Source organism: Hyperoodon ampullatus (genome assembly GCF_949752795.1).
Source record: "Hyperoodon ampullatus genome assembly, chromosome: 1".
Classification (NCBI taxonomy): domain Eukaryota; kingdom Metazoa; phylum Chordata; class Mammalia; order Artiodactyla; family Ziphiidae; genus Hyperoodon; species Hyperoodon ampullatus.
Window position 1 is genome coordinate 20,389,583 of NC_136914.1, and position 17,990 is coordinate 20,407,572.

The following is a 17,990-nucleotide window of genomic DNA, read 5'->3' on the forward strand; positions in this document are numbered from 1 at the left end:
TGCCTCAGTTATTCTGTTATTGATTCCTTTTAGTGTATTTTTCTTTTCAGTTATTGTGTTGTTCACCTCTGTTTGTTTGTTCTTTAGTTCTTCTAGATCTTTGTTTAACATTACTTGTATTTTCTCAATCTGAGCCTCCATTCTATTTCCGAGATTCTGGATCGTCTTTACTATCATTACTCTGAATTCTTTTTCAGGCAGATTGCCTATTTCCTCTTCATTTATTTGGTCTTGTAGGTTTTTACCTTGCTCCTTCATCTGTGACATATTTTTTTGCTGTCTCTTTTTTTTTTTTTTTTTAATGAGTGAGACTGTGTTCCTGTCTTACTGGTTGTTTGTCCTGAGGCTTCCCACAGTGCAGTTTGTAGGCTGTTGGGTAGAGCTGGGTCTTGGTGCTGAGATGAGGACCTCCATGACACCTCACTCAGATGAATATTCCCTGGGGTGTGAGTTTCTCTGTTAGTCCAGTGGTTTGGACTCAGAGCTCCCACTGCAGGAGCTTCAGCCCGACCCCCAGCTTGTGAAGCAAGATCCTGCAAGCTATGTGGCATGGCAAAAAAAAAAACAAAAAACAAAAAAAACAATAACAAAGTAAATAATAAAATTAGACTTGGAAACTAACAGATATTTTAGAAAGAATATAAAAATAAAAATATAGATAAATCAACAACCGGAAGATACCGCAGTGCCACAATAGTAAAAAAAGAGGAGGAGGGAAAAGAAAAAAAGAAAAAAGGAATGGAAAAAAAAGGGGTGGGGAAAGCCTTGGCTGTGGAGGGCGGGGCCTAAGCCAGGGTGAGGTTTGGGTGGTGGGCGGGGCCAATGCTCAGGACCCACAGGGCTGGAAAAGGCCCTGGGGGCCGTCGGGGGTGGGGCTTAGGCTCAAGGAACAGAAGGGGCCCAGGTGTTCCCCCCAGCCCTGGTCTCAGAGGGCAGGGGACCTCACCTGGGAGCCCAGCAAGCTTCCTGGGCTCAAATGGCCAGGGCAAATGCCCTCCTCTCCTCTCCTGCCCCTCCCATCCTAAAGGGCCCCTTCCGCCTGCCTCTCCTGATCTCTCCAGCCTCCCTCCTATGCCCCCCAGGACCCACACAGCTGGCATGGGGCTTTGGAGGGCAGGGGACTGACTGAGAGCTCAGCAGGCTGCCCGGTCCCAGTGGGCCAGGCAATCGCCCTCTGCTCTTTTCCCGCTCTTCCCAGAGCGTCCCTCCCGCCTGCCTCTCCTCATCTCCCCGTCCTCAGGGGCGCCGATCCTGTCTGCCCTCCAATTCTCCTCCCCCTTTAGTCCCCCCATGTCCTACCGGTTCACTTGGGGGTTCTTCCCATCTCCTTGGGCATCAGGGTACCCCACCAGTGGTTGGCAGGCACCCTAGTTGTGAGGAGATGCTAACTCAGTGTCTTCCCACACTGCCATCTTCACCATCTCAGAATTCTTAATACATTTTTATACAAGGATCCCCAAATTGTCATTCTGCACGGGGCTACACAAATTTCATAGCCAGTCCAGTTTGTAGATATTACTATTGTTATGACACCCTATATTTGTAAATGAATTTGAAGCACTATAAACTCTAAAATATCTTGTGGATCTGTTAAGCATGATCAACGTTACCCTTAGTGTAAGCATTTTATTGATCTGTAAGTGCCTGACACTATACTAGACTTATGGAAAATAAAAATGAAAACTCAGCAGTCCCTGCCTTCAAAGAACTTTCATACTAGAGTTAAGCATTTGTTATGTATTTCTGGCTTTTGAAAATCAGGAAGAGTTGCATTACTCTGGTTTCCAAAACTGAAAAGTAGATTTCTCCATATGTGAGAGGCAAATTTATAGTGCAAAACAGCTAAATGTTCATTTGTAGGTAATCATTTGCAGATAATAATTTTTTCCTTATTAAATAGACATACTTGGAGATGATCACTTTTTCCTTGTTAAATACATGTAGATGTAACCATACTGGAGACTTAAATACTCAGCCATTTTCCTTTATAGATTTTGGTTGAAGAGAATTGACTTGCTTGTTTGATTTTTAAAAATTACTTCAGAAAAAAATAGAAGATGAAATTTCAAAAAAAGGAAATTTATGAAATACCACTATATCTGGAAATTAATGCTGACACTTACCATTTTTTGTCCAGAGCAAAGAAAGTATTCTCTTAGCATGCTTAACATGATGGTGGGGGAGTTGTTATCTGGGCCAGTTTCCATGGTTGAGCATAGTACCCAGGCCATCTGTTGCAAATGAAGAAGGGAAGAATTTCACAACAGCCTGTGAGCCCACTGGTAATCAGTTCATTCGCATTTTGTCATGTCAGTTTCACTATGTATATTTTACTGACTCAGGGTCTTGAAAATTATCTTTATAAAAGTCATTCTTACATCTGACTTGAGTACTAGAAGTGATATACCATATTGCCTGATGTGAGTTAATCTAGGGCATAGACTTAAATATACTGTATATGTATTACAAGAAATATTAATAAACTAATATCCTGTGGCTGGTTAAGGCATCTCTGTAGATCAAATTTAAGAGATGGGGTTCATACAGAGACTAGGATGATACATTGACAAAACACAGGATTTATGACATGATGAAAACATTCCAAATGATAGAAATCTTTCTTAATAAGTTACATATTAAGTGTCATTTAACAAATACCTTGAAAAATCAATACTTTATGAAGTCTCAAACCAAGACATAGAATTACTTCTCTTTCCTTAGAGTGATCCTCTTGTTTTAAAATTCCAAATTAAGGAAATGCAAAATTAGTTTATCTATACATTTTCTAAATATATCAGATCATTACTGTTTTTTTCCCCAGCACTTAACAGAACCCTGTTTGACTTGAAAACACACGTGTGACTTTTTCTCAACGTCCATTAGTCTTCCCAATAGTTTACAATAAAATAATCAGAAGAAATTTTTTTGAAAGCAGTTCATATCATTTTATCCACATTTGAACTTCCCTGAAGTCAGGGATGAAGTGAAGTATGAAGAGATATATGCATTGGCCTGGCAGGGTAATCAATTTTTAGTGCTTCTCTATCTTTCTATAGGATGTGAATATATAAGTACTTTTGCTACATTACTGAATAAGGTAAGATGGTAGACAATCATCTTTCCTGCTAAAGGAACAAGGTGTCTTACAATCATCCTTCCTTCTAAAGGAACAAGTCTCCCCTTCTAAAACAATAACTGAAAGAAAGGCTTTTTATATTTTACATACCTGAATAAACATATTGTTATGAAATACATACATGTTGTTGTATGTATAAATATACACCAATAGTAAAAAAAAAATCAAGTTGACCCTCTGCCTTCATGAGTAATAAAAATTAAAAACAACAGTAACGTTTTACAGGATTTGAGTCTGATATTTTGTGGCACTTTATTGATTATCAGCACTGTCCGTCATTACATATAACAGTAAGCGCTTTGGAAGAGAAAAACAAGAAAAAATGGAATAAGGCCTTCAAGACATCAGCTTCACGCTGATGGATTTGTCAATACCTCAGTTCCCCATTCCTTTGCCTTTCTGAACTATGTTTATTTAAGCAGTCTTAAGTGTCTTTGCATATTGACTAAAGAAGCTGAAATTGATGGAAATGAGGTTATCCTTTAGTAAGCTGACAATTTGGGTCCTTGATGTTCAACAATTGAAAAACCAGAAATGATGCCTTGCCAGAAGAAAGTAAATTAAGGAAGTAAAGTGAGAAAGCAAGTTAGGGACAGGAAACATCATTTACACTGTAGGGTCAGTAATTTATAATTGTGGAGCAGTTTTGAAAGTTAGTTCTGTCAGTGATGCAAGTGAAGCCAGTTTTGACTGCAAAACAGATTGGTAGAGACCAGATGTCATTACTGTTTGACAGCTGTCACGTGACCTAGATGAAAAAGGTCCCAGGCCAGGATTCTTCATGAGCAAATGCCCCCTTTACCAATGGCCATCTCTCCAAGCAGGGCAACAACTGAATGAGCAATGCAATGAGTTCCAAGATAACATCTTAGCAACCAGTCTTCAACTACCAACACCATAAACTGAATTTGCTGCTGAATCTATGTGCTTTTAAAGAACTTGTAGAAACTTTTAATTTTGGCCTCAGAGTTTTGACCTTATATATTAGCCCAGGGTACTTAATCAACTTGGGGAATTAATAGTAGTTTTGTTCTCCACTATCTCTCTCTCATAGGAAGAAAAATATCAGGCCTAACTTAAGTATAGTGTATTAGACTCCGTTGACTTTTGTGAAATATAATAATAGGGTTTTTAAAGGCACTTTTATTATTTTCTGTTTTTTATTTGGAATCATGCAGAACCCAAGTTACAGGAAAACATACCTCAAAGCGGGCAAATATCTCTGATGGTTTTGGGATTTTGTTTATTCTGTGGTGTTGGGACAGCAGGGTGGGAGAAATATGTTTAATAAATTTCAGTGCTATAAAAAATGAGACTTTTGTTCTTCATGTTATTACTCTAATATTATTAATATTCTAATGAGAATAGGTGTGACTAGTCATATAACACATATGGAATTTGAGATATAGTTTCCAAATAAGACTAAACAGCATTTCTAGACTCTAGGCTCTACTGTGGAACTAATAATGGTTGACTTGATTCTGTCATCTATATTTCCAGTGTTGAGAATAATTCCGAGCTTAATAAATATGTTTGGTTGAATGAATGAATATGTCGTGAAGTGGCATCTTTTGAAAATAACGACAGATTTGAGTCTGAGCTTAAAGATTTTTAATTAATATTTCTGTATTTCTTTTCAGCTCCTTGCGTAGGATTCAAGGTTACCTAAGAGCCTTATACTTTTTTTTTTTTAACATCTTTATTGGAGTGTAATTGCTTTACAGTGGTGTGTTAGTTTCTGCTTTTATAACAAAGTGAATCAGCTATACATATACATATGTTCCCATATCTCTTCCCTCTTGCCTCTCCTTCCCACCATCCCTATCCCACCCCTCTAGGTGGTCACAAAGCACCAAGCTGATCTCCCTGTGCTATGCAACTGCTTCCCACAGGCTATCTTTCTTCCATTTGGTAGTGTATATATGTCCATGCCACTCTCTTACTTCGTCCCAGCTTACCCATCCCCCACCCCTCCTCAAGTCCATTCTCTGCGTCTGAGTCTTTATTCCTGTCCTGCCCCTAGGTTCTTCATAACCATTTTTTTAATTTTAATTTTTTGTTTTCTTTAGATTCCATATATATGTGTTAGCATACAGTATTTGTTTTTCTCTTTCTGACTCACTTCACTCTGTATCACAGACTGTAGGTCCATCCACCTCACTACAAATAGCTCAATTTTGTTTTTCTTCTATGGCTGAGTAATATTCCATTGTATATATGTGCCACATCTTCTTATCCATTCATCTGTTGATGGACACTTAGGTTGCTTCCATGTCCTGGCTGTTGTACATAGAGCTGCAATGAACATTGTGGTACATGACTCTTTTTGAATTATCGTTTTCTCAGGGTATATGCCCAGTAGTGGGAATGTTGGGTCATATGGTAGTTCTATTTTTACTTTTTTAAGGAAGTTCCATACTGTTCTCCATAGTGGTTGTATCAATTTACATTCCCACCAACAGTGCAACAGGGTTCCCTTTTCTCCACATCCTTTCCAGCATTTATGGTTTGTAGATTTTTTGATGATGGCCATTCTGACTGGTGTGAGGTGATACCTTATTGTAGTTTTGATTAGCATTTCTCTAATGATTAGTGATGTTGAGCATTCTTTCACGTGTTTGTTGGCAATCTGTATATCTTCTTTAGAGAAATGTCTATTTAGGTCTTCTGCCCATTTTTGGATTGGGCTGTTTGTTTTATTGATATTGAACTGCATGAGCTGCTTATAAATTTTGGAGATTAATCCTTTGTCAGTTGCTTCATTTAGAAATATTTTCTCCCATTCTGAGGGTTGTCTTTTCAACTTGTTTATGATTTTCTTTGCTGTGCAAAAGCTTTTAAGATTAATTAGGTCCCATTTGTTTATTTTTCTTTTTATTTCCATTTCCCTAGGAGGTGGGTCAAAAAGGATTCTTGCTGTGATTTATGTCATAGAGTGTTCTGCCTATGTTTTCCTCTAAGAGTTTTATAGTGTCAGACCTTACATTTAGGTCTTTAATCGATTTTGAGCTTATTTTTTTGTATGGTGTTAGGGAGTGTTCTAATTTCATTCTTTTACTTGTAGCTGTCCAGTTTTCCCACCACCACTTATTGAAGAGGCTGTCTTTTCTCCATTTTATATTCTTGCTTCCTTTATCAAAAATAAGTTGACCATATGTGCGTGGGTTTATCTCTGGGCTCTCTATCCTGTTCCATTGATCAATATATCTGTTTTTGTGCCAGTACCGTACTGTCTCGATTACTATAGCTTTGTAGTATAGTCTGAAGTCAGGGAGCCTGATTCTTCCAGCTCCGTTTTTCTTTCTCAAGAATGCTTTGGCTATTCGGGGTCTTTTGTGTTTCCATACAAATTGTGAAATTTTTTGTTCTAGTTATGTAAAAATTGCCATTGGTAGTTTGATAAGGATTTCATTGAATCTGTAGATTGCTTTGGGTAGTATAGTCATTTTCACAATGTTGATTCTTCCAATCCAAGAACATGGTATATGTCTACATCTGTTTGTGTCATCTTTAATTTCTTTCACCAGTGTCTTATAGTTCTCTGCACGCAGGTCATTTGTCTCCTTAGGTAGGTTTATTCCTAGGTATTTTATTTTTTTTGTTGCAGTGGTAAATGGGAGTGTTCCCTTAATTTCTCTTTCAGATTTTTCATCATTAGTGTATGGAAATGCAAGAGATTTCTGTGCATTAATTTTGTATCCTGCTACTTTACCGAATTCATGGATTAGCTCTAGTAGTTTTCTGGTAGCATCGTTAGGATTCTCTATGTATAGTATCATGTCATCTGCAAAAAGTGACAGCTTTACTTCTTGTTTTCCAGTTTGTGTTCCTTTTATTTCTTTTTCTTCTCTGATTGCTGTGGCTAAAACTTCCAAAACTATGTTGAATAATAATGGTGAGATTGGGCAGCCTTGTCTTGTTCCTGATCTTAGTGGAAATGGTTTCAGTTTTTCACCATTGAGAGCAACGTTGGCTGTGGCTTTGTCATATATGGCCTTTATTATGTTGAGGTAAGTTCCCTCTATGCCTACTTTCTGGAGGGTTTTTTATCATAAATGCGCATTGAATTTTGTCAAAAGTTTGTTTTTTCATCTGTTGAGATAATCATATGGTTTTTCTCCTTCAATTTGTTAATATGGTGTATCAAATTGCTTGATTTGCGTATATTGAAGAATCCTTGCATTCCTGGGATAAACCCCACTTGATCATGGCGTATGATCCTTTTAATGTGCTGTCGGATTCTGAATGCTAGTACTTTGTTGAGGATATTTGCATCTATGTTCATCAGTGATATTGGCATGTAGTTTTCTTTCTTTGTGACATCTTTTTCTGGTTTTGGTAACAGGGTGATGGTGGCCTCATTGAATGAGTTTGGGAGTGTTCCTCCCTCTGCTATATTTTAGAAGAGTTTGAGAAGTGTAGGTGTTACCTCTTCTCTAAATGTTTGAGAAAATTCGCCTGTGAAGCCATCGGTCTCAATTTCAGTGCTTGTGATTGGTCTGTTTATATTTTCTATTTCTTCCTGGTTCAGTCTTGGAAGGTTGTGCTTTTCTAAGAATTTGTCCATTTCTTCCAGGTTGTCCATTTTATTGGCCTATAGTTGCTTGTAGTAATCTCTTATGATCCTTTGTATTTTTGCAGTATCAGTTGTTACTTCTTTTTCATTTATAATTCTATTGATTTGAGTCTTCTCCCTTTTTTTCTTGATAAGTCTGGCTAATGGTTTATCAATTTTGTTTATCTTCTCAAAGAACCAGCTTTTAGTTTTATTGATCTTTGCTGCTGTTTCCTTCAGTTCTTTTTCATTTATTTCTTAACTGATCTTCATGATTTCTTTCCTTCTGCTAACTTTGGGGGTTTTTTGTTCTTCTTTCTCTAATTGCTTTAGGTTTAAGTTTAGGTTGTTTATTTGAGGTGTTTCTTGTTTCTTGAGGTAGGATTGTATTGCTATAGACTTCCCCCTTAGAACTGCTTTTGTTGCATCCCATAGATTTTGGATCATCTTGTTTTCATTGTCAGTTGTTCCTAGGTACTTTTTTTTTCCTCTTTGATTTCTTCAGTGATCTCTTGGTTATTAAGTAGTGTATCGTTTAACCTCTGTGTGTTTGTATTTTTTACAGGTTTTTTCCTGTAATTGGTATCTAGTCTCATAGCATTGTGGTCGGAAAGGATACTTGATATGATTTCAATTTTCTTAAATTTACCAAGGCTTGATTTGTGACCCAAGATATGGTCTATCCTGGAAAACGTTCCATGAACACTTGAGAAGAAGTGTATTCTGTTATTTTTGGATGGAATATCCTATAAATCTCAATTAAGTCCATCTTTTTTAATGTGTCATTTAAAGCTTGTATTTCCTTATTTCTTTTCATTTTGGATGATCTATCCAGTAGTGAAAGTGGGGTGTTAAAGTCCCCTACTATGATTGTGTTACTGTCGATCTCCCCTTTTATGGCTGTTAGCATTTGCCTTATGTATTGAGGTGCTCGTATGTTGGGTGCCTACATATTTACAATTGTTATATCTTCTTCTTGAATTGATCCCTTGATCATTATGTAGTGTCCTTCTTTGTCTCTTGTAATAGTCTTTATTTTAAAATCTGTTTTATCTGATAGAGAATTGCTACTCCAGTGTTCTTTTAATTTCCATTTCCATGGAATATCTTTTTCCATCCCCTCATTTTCCATCTGTATGTGTCCCTAGATCTGAAGTGGGTCTCTTGTAACAGCATATATACGGGTCTTATTTTTGTATCCATTCAGCCAGTGTATGTCTTTTGGTTGGAGCATTTAATCCATTTACATTTAAGGTAATTATCTATATGTATATTCCTATGACCATTTTCTTAATTGTTTTTGGGTTTGTTATTGTAGGTCTTTTCCTTCTCTTGTGTTTCCTGCCTAGAGAAGTTACTTTAGCATTTGGTGTAAAGCTGGTTTGGTGGTGCTTAATTCTCGTAGCTTTTGCTTCTCTCTAAAGGTTTTAATTTCTCCGTCGAATCTGAGTGAGATCCTGCTGCATAGAGTGATCTTGGTTTTAGGTTTTTCTCTTTCATCACTTTAAATATGTCCTGCCACTCCCTTCTGGCTTGAATCGTTTCTGCTGAAAGATCAACTGTTAACCTTATGGAGATTCCCTTGTATGTCATTTGTTGTTTTTCCCTTGCCGCTTTTAACATTTTTTCTGTGTATTTAATTTTTGATAGTTTGATTAATAAGTGTCTTAGCGTGTTTCCTCCTTGGATTTATCCTGTATGGGACTCTCTGTGCTTCCTGGAGTTGAGTGACTATTTCCTTTCTCATATTAGGGAAGTTTTCAACTATGATCTCTTCAAATATTTTCTCAGTCCCTTTCTTTTTGTCTTCTTTTTCTGGGACCCCTATAATTCAACTGTTGGTGCATTTAATGTTGTCCCAGATGTCTCTGAAACTGTCCTCAATTCTTTATTTTCTTTATTCTGCTCTGCAGTAGTCGTTTCCACTATTTTATCTAACAGGTCACTTATCCGTTCTTCTGCTATTGTTTCCTTCTAGAGGATTTTTTATTTATTTATTGTGTTGTTCATCATGGTTTGCTCATTAGTTCTTCTTGGTCCTTGTTAAACGTTTCTTGTATTTTCTCCATTCTATTTCCAGAATTTTGGATCATCTTTACTATCACTACTCTGAATTATTTTTCAGGTAGACTGCCTATTTCCTCTTCATTTGTTTAGTCTGGTGGGTTTTTACCTTGCTTATTCAACTGCTATGTGTTTCTCTGTCTTCTCATTTTACTTAACTTACTGTGTTTGGGGTCTCCTTTTCACAGGCTGCAGGTTTGTAGTTCCTGTAGTTTTTTGTGTCTGCCCCCAGTGGCTATGGTTGGGTTAATGGGTTTTGTAGGCTTCGTCGTGCAGGGTACTAGTGCCTGTGTTCTGGTGGATGAGGCTTGATCTTGTCTTTCTGGTGGACAGGACTGCGTCCGGTGGTGTGTTTTGGGGTGTCTGTGACCTAATTATGCTTTTAGGCAGCCTCTCTGCTAATGGGTGGTGTTGTGTTCCTGTCTTGCTAGTTGTTTGGCATGGGGTGTCCAGCACTGCAGCTTTCTGGTCGTTGAATGGAGCTGGGTCTTAGAATTGAGATGGAGATCTCTCGGAGAGCTTTCGCCATTTGATATTCCATGGGAGCCGGGAGGTATCTGGTGGACCAGTGTCCTGAACTTGCCTCTGCCACCTCAGAGGCACAGGCGTGACATCCGGCCAGAGCACCAAGACCCTGTCAGCCACACAGCTCAAAAGAAAAGGAAGAAAGAAAGAAAGAAAGAAACAAAGTAAAATAAAGTTATTAAAAGTAAAAAAATTTTTTTAAGTAATTTAAAAAAAGAAAAAACAGAAAGAAAGAAGAGAGCAATGAAACCAAAAACCAAATCCACCATGGTAACAAGTGCTAAAAGCTATATATACTAAAACAAAACCAAAAACAAACCAAAAAAAAAAAAAAAAGGACAGAGCTATACAGACCAAATCACACAAAGAAGCATACACATACACACTCACAAAAAGACAAAAAGGAAAAAAATATATATATTGTGTTGCTCCCCAAGTCCACTGCCTCAATTTTGGGATGATTCGTTGTCTATTCAGGTATTCCACAGATGCAGGGTACATCAAGTTGATTGTGGAGATTTAATCCGTTGCTCCTGAGGCTGCTGGGAGAGATTTCCCTTTCTCTTCTGTGTTTACACAGTTCCTGGGATTCAGCTTTGGATCTGAACCCGCCTCTGCGGGTAGGTCGCCTGAGGGCGTCTGTTCTTCGCTCAGACAGGACGTGGTTAAAGTAGCAGCTGCTTCGGGGGCTCTGGCTCACTCCGGCCGGGAGGGAGGGAGGGGCACGGAGGCGGGGCAAGCCTGCGGCGGCAGAGACCGGCGTGACGTTGCACCAGCCCGAGGCGCACCGTGCCTTCTCCCGGGGAAGTTGTCCCTGGATCACGGGACCCTGGCGGTGGCGGGCTGCACAGGCTCCCGGGAGGGGAGGTGTGGAGAGTGACCTGTGCTCGCACACAGGCTTCTTGGTGGCGGCAGCTGCAGGCTTATCGTCTCATGCCCGTCTCTGGGGTCCGCGCTGTTAGCCGCGGCTCGCGCCCGTCTCTGGAGCTCCTTTAAGCGGCGCTCTTAATCCCCTCTCCTCGCACACCAGGAAACAAACAGGGAAGAAAAAGTCTCTTGCCTCTTCGGCAGCTCCAGACTTTTTCCCCTTTTTCCCGGGCTCCCTCCCGGCTAGCCGTGGTGCAGTAACTCCTTCAGGCTGTGTTCACGCAGCCAACCCCAGTCCTCTCCCTGCTCTCCGACCGAAGCCCGACCGAAGCCCGAGCCTCAGCTCCCAGCCCCGCCCGCCCTGGCGGGTGAACAGACAAGCCTCTTGGGCCGGTGAGTGCAGGTCGGCACCGATCCTCTGTGCGGGAATCTCTCCGCTTTGCCCTCCGCACCCCTGTTGCTGCGCTCTCCTCTGGGGCTCCGAAGCTTCCCGCCTCCGCCACCCGCAGTCTCCGCCCGCGAAGGGCCTTCATAGTGTGTGGAAACCTTTTCTCCTTCACGGCTCCCTCCCACTGGCGCAGGTCCCGTCCCTATCCTTTTGTCTCTGTTTTTTTCTTGCCCTACCCAGGTACGTGGGGAGTTTCTTGCCTTTTGGGAGGTCTGAGGTCTTCTGCCAGCGTTCAGTAGGTGGTCTGTAGGAGTTGTTCCACGTGTAGATGTATTTCTGATGTATCTGTGGGGAGGAAGGTGATCTTCATGTCTTACTCTTCTGCCATGTTGAAGGTCGAGCCTTACCCTTTTCAAATAAATTTTTCTAATGAAGTTCCTGTTGCTTTTGTCAGCTCTCAAGGCTAACACGGTGTAGTGGGAGGTGCAGTGCTATGTTGGGAAGATCACAGTTTTCGAGGGAGACAAAATTGGGTTCTGATCCCAGTTTAGCTATTTACCACCTGTGTTTTCAGGCAGTAAATAGCAGAACTGGGATCAGGTATCCTCCTGGATGTTGAGTTGTGCCATGTGTAAAAATGAGAATAATCATCTAAATCCTTCATTGAACAAGCAGTCAATAGACCTAACATACTGCCTGGTTCATAGCAGGCACTGAGATTACGTAACTAGATGATTTATGAATCATTATTGTTATCCAACCAGGTTTGTTTGCCCAATACGCAGCAAGTCAAAATGCAGAGATGCCTAGGTTTGCAGGAAAGAGAGGGTTTATTCACAAGGCAGCCAAGTAATGAGGAACAAGTCTCAGAACCACCTCCACAAAGGCAAGGGCTTGGGTGTATTTATGAGGAAAAATAAAGAAGCAGGGTGGTCTACGGCATGGGGAGCCTGGGGAAAGGTGATTGGAAAAAGGTGCAGTAATTGTTGTTCCACACAGGTGTAACTCATCCACAGGCTTCTGTTCACTCAAAAATGAAGGCCCTTTGCAAGATCTGAGGGTGGAGTTTTCAGCCCTCTGATGTCAAAAGATCACCCAGTGTACACTCACGTGTGCCCAGTTGAAGGGTCAGTGGTCCTATCCAGTTTTAACCAGCTCAGCGCAGAGTAGACACAGCTAACTGCAAGTTCCTGGGAAATGACTCAGGCAAACATCTTATTGTTTAGGCGAGGTGCTCTTGGAGGACATGCAAGTCTTGTAGACCTTGATTAATGAAGGCAGGTGAAATGGATTTGACTAATGATTACCCACAGTTTCATTATTTTTGAAAGAGTAGCAAGTGAAAGGAAAATGGCTACAATGTTTTGAACATTTTTCACTTTCTTCTTGTTTTACCAGAGGACGACTTTTTTCATGAACTCCCAGAAACCTTTCCATCTGATCCACCTGAGCCTCTGCCACATTTCCTTATTGAGCCTGAAGAAGCTTATATTGTGAAGAATAAGCCTGTGAACCTGTATTGTAAAGCCAGTCCCGCCACCCAGATCTACTTCAAGTGCAATAGTGAATGGGTTCATCAGAAGGACCACATAGTAGATGAAAGGGTAGACGAAACCTCTGGTGAGTTTTCCATTGCATTTTGACTGCTGTTTAGGATTCACTTACTACTTTGGCATGTTGTCATATTGTTCTTTCAGTTATTGAAATTGAAAGTAGAATTATTATCCTTTGGTAAAACGTTTTAAATCAGTTTGGTTAAGATTTGGTGATCTCTTTCCATGCATTGCAAAGTAAAATGTGATGAATAAATCTTGACTTGATTCCTGTTAGACTGCATAGAATTAAGGCATGGTTCATGCTTAAGAAGATAAATAATGAGAGTGAATAGACTGAATTATGGTAAATAAGTACCCCAGTAGAAGATGACCTTGAATTTCACTTGTGCGTCAAGTCTGGTGTCAGGTCTAAATATCCTGAGATTGAGGAACATGTTCAATTAAGGATAAATGGTAGATGTTTACATGACTGTCAAATGTTAATTTCCATGCATAGTTTCCCCTTATATATTTTTAAACAATTTTTAAACATTGTAGACTCAAAATATTCTGTACCTTTAACTTACATCTAAAAATGAATCCTAATTACCTAATTCTTGGCTAAAGTTAAATCAAGAGTGATTGAGAATAGTGATATTGTGGGATCCACAAAGAGAAGTTGTGGGTGTAGACTCCATCTGGGTGGGCCTTCATCAGAGTATCTTTGCTTCTGGCATTGTTAAAACTCCTGGCTTTATTGCTCTGTAAACATCATTCTTAATAGTAAAATACTAAAGGCAAAGAGGATGAAGTAGATCTTAATAAACGGTGGGATTTACACTGGCTATAAAGGAAACTTTCTTGGTAGGAAATCTTTATTCCACAATGGATAAGTTAAGATAGTTCTGGAAACCCCTAGAGTTATTTTAAACTTAAAAGATATATATCTTTCTATAGTGATTCAGCAGTTTTTGGTCTCCAGTAGGGAGAATCACAATTTGAACTTTCACATCCCTTCTAGGTCTGTGATTTTACATTGACATGTATTTTAAAAATTAAGACTTTATTGATCAATATGTCCAAGCTAAATAGTGACAAATATGATAAAAGTGAAAGCATTTAAATATCTTCATTTTCTTTCATAAATATCTCTACGTACCAAAATGGATACATGTTTTCAAAATTCAATTGTAATTAATTCATATTTGTATCCAAATGTTGGTTAATGAGGGGCAAGCAGTGACCAGCATTTGAAGGAAATCTGCTTTCAGTGTCTCTAATAATAAAGAGCTCTTAGGTGATGGAGCATAAATAGAACAGACTGTGAGAGGCCTGAGAAGAGGCATCTTTAAAAAAAAAAAAGCATGTGAGACATATACTTATGTAACACAAATGGTCTTAGAAAATCAGGTGGCAGCTCTACATAATTGTCAATTTGTGAATCAGTATGCTCACTGCATGCAAGCTGATGACTATAGAAAAAACTGGGTATCTAACTGTATGGTCTCTTCCTTCAGGGAATTGGTCTATTACACCTCTTGGTCTAATTACTCAGTAAATAACTCCACCAGATGTCTTCAAAATCTCATGAATTGAGTTTTATTTGTTTCAGCTCATTTATTTGTAAAGGTTTCAAACACACACGTTTTAATAGTAAGAGGAAAAGAAAGAAATCACAAAACTAAAATGAGAGTCATAAACATACTTAGGCTTGTCTTTACTAGATTAATGAAAGAGCTTTTATAGGAAGATGGTAAATAAAGACAAAAGTGCTCTGATATGGAGCACCTCTAGCAGCTTTATGCTATCTTGGTAATGTGTGTGTGTGTGTGTGTGTGTTTGTGTGTGTGTGTATTTTTCTTTTCTTTTTGCGGTACACGGGCCTCTCACTGTTGTGGCCTCTCCATTGCGGAGCACAGGCTCCGGATGCACAGGCTCAGCGGCCATGGCTCACGGGCCCAGCCACTCCGCAGCATGTGGGATCTTCCCAGACCGGGGCACGAACCCTTGTCCCCTGCATCAGCAGGCGGACTCTCAACCACTGCGCCACCAGGGAAGCTCTATTTTTATTTTCTTTTTAAAAGACATTTCCTCTCCATAAAGCATTATATTTTTTACTATTTCCACATAAAATTAATTACTATTGCATATACCCATGATTAAAAATACTTCTTAAAGCAACTATAAATGAAAATATATGGCATGTTTTAAACTCAGAAGGGAATAGATTAGAGCTAAGGAAAGATTTATCAGCCCTAATACTTGCATAGTATTCATATTTGGAGTGGAACACAACATATTTTTTTGTTGTCTTTTGTTTTGATCCAAAACTGTACAAGATAGTGAGCTTCCAGGAGAATGATTACCTTTAGATTTAGAAAAAAGACAGAGATACCCACAGATACTAGTATTATTTGGTATTGTTCTTAACACACTAGCCAATGCAATTAGACAAGACAAATAATTGAAAAACATAAAAATTATAAAGCAAGTTGAAAACTATCATTTGGACAAATATGATTTTGTAGGTCTGGAAAACTTATGCAGTTTTATAGGAAAAAATTGAAAAAACATTAAGAGAATATAGAAAAGTGGCTGATAAAAGATATACATAACCCATCAACTTTTCTAAGTACAGTTGATTCAAATTATAATGGAATAAAATATCTAATTTACAATAACAATGTAAAAAACATAGATACAAAGCTATCAAGAAATTTGTAGAATTTTAGAAGAATATAAAAATCTACTCAGAGACCAAAAAAAATAGAATGACTTGAATAAATAGAAAGACATATCTTGTTCTTAGATAGAAAGACAATATTTTTAAATGTTTGCTATTTGTAAATGAATCCATAAAGTCACCAACATTGTATGAAAAATAATTTGTGAAAATAGCTGGAAGAATTATAAAATAGTAGCATAATAAAGAAATATCAGCTTTTTATAAGTGTATTATAAGGCTAAAGAAGTTTGATCATAGCAAAGAATAAGATACACAGATTAATGGACCAAAATAGAAACCAGGAAATAAAATGTAAGGCATTTTACAATATGTTGAAGATGATTTTTAAACCCACAACGTAGGCAGTTGGAAAAGTAATAAATAAATAAAGCTTGAGTTCTAGATCATTCTTTAGAATAAAATAAATTCTAGATGTTAGGGCTTAACATCATCATCATTATCATCGTCACTGTCATCATTGTTGTCATTGGTAGTCATCACCATCATCACTAGGAGAACATTTTGGCAATTTGTTGGTTGGTTGTTTGGTTTCAATGGTGATCAAAGCTTTTTTAATGAAGACAAAATCCAGAAGCTTTATAAGAAAACATTATTTTTAAAAAATGCATTATTAAATTTAAATAAAGCAAGAAAACTACAGAAACCAAGGGACAGATATATACTATCAAAGGGCTAATTTAATTAATATATTACTAGCTCTTAAAATATGTTTAAGAAAAAGATCTGCAACCCAGTATAAAAAATTGAGCAGAGTTTGGAAATGGAGATATAGGAAAAGAAATGTAAATGATAAATACGCATCTAAGAAAATGTTGTCAAGATCAGAACAGTTCTTAGTATACAGTGTTGATGAAGGAGTGGGATAGGTGTATTTCATACTTTGTTGATGAGGTTGCAAATTGATGTTGTCTTTTTGAAGATCAATTTGAAAATACCTATCAATGCTTAAATGTATACACTCTTTCACTCAGTAACTACAAGTTTAGGAACTATCTAAAAATAAAATTCCTGGGCTTCCCTGGTGGCGCAGTGGTTGAGAGTCCACCTGCCGATGCAGGGGATGCGGGTTCATGCCCCCGTCCGGGAGGATCCCGCATGCCGCGGAGCAGCTGGGCCCATGGGCCGTGGCCGCTAGGCCTGCGCGTCCAGAGCCTGTGCTCCGCAACGGGAGAGGCCGCAACAGTGAGAGGCCCGCATAACGCTAAATAAATAAATAAATGAATGAATGAATGAATGAATGAATAAAATTCCTAATGAGCACAAAGACTTGTATGAAAGGTGGTCCATTGCACCCTTGTTGCACTTAGCATATGAAGGGCTGTTCAACTCTAGGATGGAATACTGTGCTGCTTTGTAAAACAGTGAGGTTTCTCCATATGTGAAGCTGTAGAAAAATCTCTCAGATAAAATATGAAATGAAAACCGAAGTACAGAACATTGTGTGCAATATGTCCTTATTATGGAAAAAAGAGAATGCACATGTATTTGTCTATGCATTGGGATTTTTTTGAGAAACATACAAGCAGCTGACAGCTCAGAATCTGGGGCAGTAAGATACTTCTTTTATTGTTTGATTTTTGTTCAATCCTGTGAATGTTTTATTTTCTTGATAGATAATGAAACCTGAATTTTAAAAGCCCCAAACTACTTTATTGCGTCTCTTTGCCTGTTATCATAAATCTCCAATCTGTACAACTACTGGAAGTGGGGAGATTTGTAGGCCTCATATTAGAGCTCTTTGCTTTCCTGTGAGATCAGAACACTGTGAATAGAATTGAACTGCTCAGTTTGGGGGTTTTTTCCTCTGAAGTTAGATTCACCTGCAACTTTGGTGCTCAACTCTTCATTTAATATAGTCTGAGTATTGTTTTGTTATGGGCCTTAGAGATTCTTAATATCAAGAAATGTTAGGATACATTGTCTTGAAATATATTACAAATTAGAGAAATTTTCTTGGCATTTTAAAAATCAAATTGGTTCTCAGATGATAGGACAGAGAGAAGTCATTGCAAACAAGTTTGTTTTTATAGGTCCCTCTACCTTAGAATAATGACATCAGGAAGCATGTGGCAATCAGGTACATTGCCTTGCAACTAAGAAAAATCAACCGCATTCAGTAAAATCTCCATCAGAAGTACATTTTAATTAAAAAACTACAAAATAACAAAACAAAA

At 38.5% G+C, this 17,990-nt stretch overlaps 1 protein-coding gene across 2 annotated transcripts in view; it reads left to right on the top strand.

The window, feature by feature from the left end:
• Positions 1-17,990, top strand: part of UNC5C (unc-5 netrin receptor C) — a gene marked incomplete at both ends in the record, with an annotated part of 405,524 nt that overhangs the window by 226,154 nt on the left and 161,380 nt on the right. For both annotated transcript variants that reach the window (XM_079712610.1, XM_079712611.1), the window contains one exon: positions 12,934-13,155. In XM_079712610.1, the coding sequence (XP_079568736.1) occupies positions 12,934-13,155 (222 nt within the window). The remainder of the gene's footprint in view (positions 1-12,933; positions 13,156-17,990) is intronic.